This window comes from Gossypium hirsutum, chromosome D03, assembly GCF_007990345.1.
Source record: "Gossypium hirsutum isolate 1008001.06 chromosome D03, Gossypium_hirsutum_v2.1, whole genome shotgun sequence".
NCBI classification, from domain to species: Eukaryota; Viridiplantae; Streptophyta; class Magnoliopsida; order Malvales; family Malvaceae; genus Gossypium; species Gossypium hirsutum.
The window spans coordinates 36,024,249-36,027,800 of record NC_053439.1 but is presented as its reverse complement, the minus strand read 5'-3'; the positions used below and the strand labels follow the sequence as shown (position 1 = coordinate 36,027,800).

The window sequence follows — 3,552 nt, the reverse complement described above, 5'->3', positions numbered from 1 at the left end:
ACAAATTCTTCTAAAAGAAAAAAGTAAACATGCAGTGCACGCTAATAAGAACAGGAGGATGAGTTCATTCAATGCATAAGGGGTTTGATATATATATATGAAGTGAGAAAAATCCTATACCTTATAAAAAGCCCTGCAAATTTGACTGCACCAGCTGCATGCTGTGTCCAATGAAGCAGCGACAAGAGAAACTGAACAACCTAGCAAGGTAAAAAAAACCCAAGAAAGAGAGCAATTTGGATTTACATCAGATGGCTAACACACTCTCTGCTCATTTACTGAGGAGCCAGCAAAAAGGTAGTTATTAACTAAACCACAGTGGAGTGTGAGAGAGAGAGAGAGAGAGAGAAAGAAAATTAAAGAATTTTTACAAGCATAATAAATGTCACTGGTTACGAAGCTATGGGAAATAAAGATAATTTTCAGTGGAACCACAATGGGGGGGGGGGGATACATTGAGAGACCAAAGCCCTACAGAGAGACCAAACATGAAATCCGGGGCTTCATTGATCTATGTCTAATTTAACTATCTATGTATAATACTTGTGTTTTTTTATAGACAAGTTCAAATCATCTCATTTCTAACTAAAATCTTCACAGACACCCAAACCTTGACTTCAGTTGTGTACTAATTAAGCTGTAAACCAACCACCTTGAAATCTGGGATTTTGGTTCCCTTCCTCCCTTTTTTATTTATTTTTTTAGTATAGGAAAGGCTATGATCATATATCAGCATTTGCATGTTTCCACAGCCGGGTCTTCTCCCTCATAAGAATTAAGAACTGATAAATTGAAGAAAAAAGTGGATTAGCAGGTAGCCTTTGCAGAATGTAGGGTGTTTTACGGTGGGGAATTGATAAACTTTTCCTGGTGTTATATATCAAAATCCAATGACAAGGAAGCCTTCCCTTTGTTGGCACTAAGAAAGTCAATAGGGGGTAGTACTGGGGTGCCATTGTAGAGCCTTAATTGAAGAGGATGTTGGGATGATGAAGAAAGTTGTGGATTTTGCGATGCCATTGTAGTATTTGGTATTGTAGTTGTAGATAACATATCAGGGTTATGCGACTCCGGTATGGGGCATTCCATGTTAACCCCGAAAAGCCTTAACCTCTTGGCTGCTGCTGCACCCGTGCCTTGGACCACCGGCACCGAATCAAACACGATTGGCTCTACCACTCCACCTGGCTGCTGCTGCCACTCCATCGTTGGGGCTGCTGCTGATCTAAAAAACAATACCGATCCCATTGTACCTCCTGGATTCACCACATTGTTTCCAGTTGGAAAACCACCGTAGTAGCTGTTCCGATTCAGAGGGTTTATCTGTGACAATTGAAAGCGATCTCTTGCTGTTGGTGGTGGCCGCATTAGTAACGGGCTCCATGGGGTATTTGAACGGTGCAAAGACAAGTGGTGCGTATGGGGATGGAAAGAAACTGGGTCTGGTCCATCAGGTCTCCTCCTCCAATCGATAAAAAGACGGTGTTTCCCCAACTCGCCGACCCCTCTCTGGAAAGAAACTATATCGCCGGCATCAAGTTTCTTATCCTTGACGAAACGGCTCCAACCTTTGGTCATAACATAGCTTTGGCTGCTGTTCCAATAAGAGTACCTGAACCTCCACGGCTTCCCATTCCTGTCCTCGAAATTCAACAAAAGGCCTTTCTCATTGGTGGAAGAATCCAAGGGGAAATGCTTCTCGGCGTGTTGTTTTGGGATAACAAGTCTGTTCAGTTTCCCTACATCGCTTGGGGTAACTACTTTGTCGAACAAGTGTTCTTTCTCGATGTTGGCAGCACTTGCACTAAGGGTTGAATCAGCTTCAGTACTTGCAGTTGCAGTTGCTGCTTCGTTATCTTCTTCAGGTTCGTACCTGTTGTTCAACCAGTTGGGACTCATTTGACGGTGGTGACCGTCGTGAATCTGATGAGCCTGTGCCTCCCATCGAGTGTTGCTAAGAGGAGGAGCCATCTGGGTTTTATGCTGAGAAGAAGAAGATGAAGGAGAAGAAGATGATGAAGAGTATGAAAAAGGAAACTTATTACCTTCCTCATTAAACCCAAAATCCATGACTTTCCTTCGAGATCTAGACACAATAAAGATGAGGAAGATGAAGAATCAAGTATCAACCAAACAAAACCTAAAAACAAAGTAAAAAAAAAAGAAAAAAAAGTGGGGACTAATCGAACTAGTTGAGATTAGAAAAAAACAAACAGACAGACAAAAGGAAGAACACCGGGAACTATGCCATGTTGCTACTTGTTATAATTTACTAGTAGAACTTTAATTTTCCTAGGGTTGAACGACTATTCAGGAGAGAAACAAGTCTTTTAGCTTAAGCTAAAACAATTTCCTCTCTCTCTCCCTACAATGAGAAGAAAGTCAGTGATTCCTTCTTTGACCAACGAGATGATCCAACAGCCAAACACGAAAACAAGACTTGGAGCACAAAAATATCACACACATCCTTCTTCCAACTTCATCTAGTTGTTGACCTTGAAACAAGAGATAAACTATCGCAAGAAAAAGAAAAAGAGAAAAAGAGGCTTTAACTTTATTTTTTATATATATCCAGGGGGAAGAAGCTGATGAACCTCCCTCGAACCTCTCCAGCTACCTTTCTAATTTATGTTATTGAGGCTTAATTAAGCCTTCTTTTTTTTTTTTTTTTTTACTCTGGGTTTTCCTTGTTAGAGAGATTGAAAGGGAGAGAACATGTTTAAGTAATAAGTTTATACGTAGGGACCCCATGTATTACTGGTTGGGGCTCATGTGAGCTTGTCACTGTCATAATCCCGGGTGCTATGCATATTATTTTAGTAATTTTATTTGTAGGATTAAAACTATATATTATATAAAGCCAGCTGTTGTGTATATTACTCTTTTCTATCTTTATTCTTACACATTTTTTTATCAAATTCATATAAATATTTTCATAATTGAAATGGTGATGTAACTATTACTATGTAACTGGAACTGGGGGGGGGGGGTTAGGGTTTTGACTTGAAAAAAAAAAAAAGCTCTTTGAATGAGGTCCGTACAGGCCACTATGCTATGGTGGCCACCCAGATGGAAAACGATATTTATCATCTTCAGTCAATATTTAGTCCCTCAAAGGTATATGGAATTAAACAAAAATAAAAGGAAAAATAAATTAAAATAAAAAAGAAAAAGAAAGGATTTCTTATTTCCCACGGAATTGGTGCAGGCAGCGCATGCAGTCTCAAATGGACCCATTCAATTTAGCCACGCCTTTTATAATTGGCTTTTTTTTTGTCTGTTCTTCAAACCCTATCTAAATCTTACAACCAATCAATTCCTTATCACCAAAACCTCAAAAGTAAACACACTAATTTAACTTCAATCACATTTTAAGTGTCCAAAATTTTGAGTAAAAGTTCAAGCGCTGCATTTTGTATTAAGAGATAGGTTGTATTTTGTTCACTTTACTAAAACATGAGTAAATTAATTTGTATACGTTATAACAAGGTGCACGTGATACATCACGTGTAACTGTTTGGTTATCGACTGTTTACACTGATATTCTTGTGA

General features: G+C 39.0%; 1 protein-coding gene across 1 annotated transcript; it reads right to left on the bottom strand.

Annotated features, from left to right (window-relative positions):
• Positions 1 to 347: 347 nt before the first annotated feature.
• Positions 348 to 2,696, bottom strand: LOC121215467 (B3 domain-containing protein Os03g0120900). The gene has a single exon (XM_041090020.1). It carries the CDS (start codon positions 2,068 to 2,070, stop codon positions 874 to 876), a length of 1,197 nt encoding a protein of 398 aa, XP_040945954.1. The 5' UTR covers positions 2,071 to 2,696; the 3' UTR covers positions 348 to 873.
• Between the last annotated feature and the right edge of the window lie 856 nt (positions 2,697 to 3,552).

Coding starts and splice junctions, on each gene's coding strand:
- LOC121215467 (XM_041090020.1), bottom strand. CDS start 2,070: ATGGATTTTGGGTTTAATGAGGAAGGTAATAAGTTTCCTTTTTCATAC.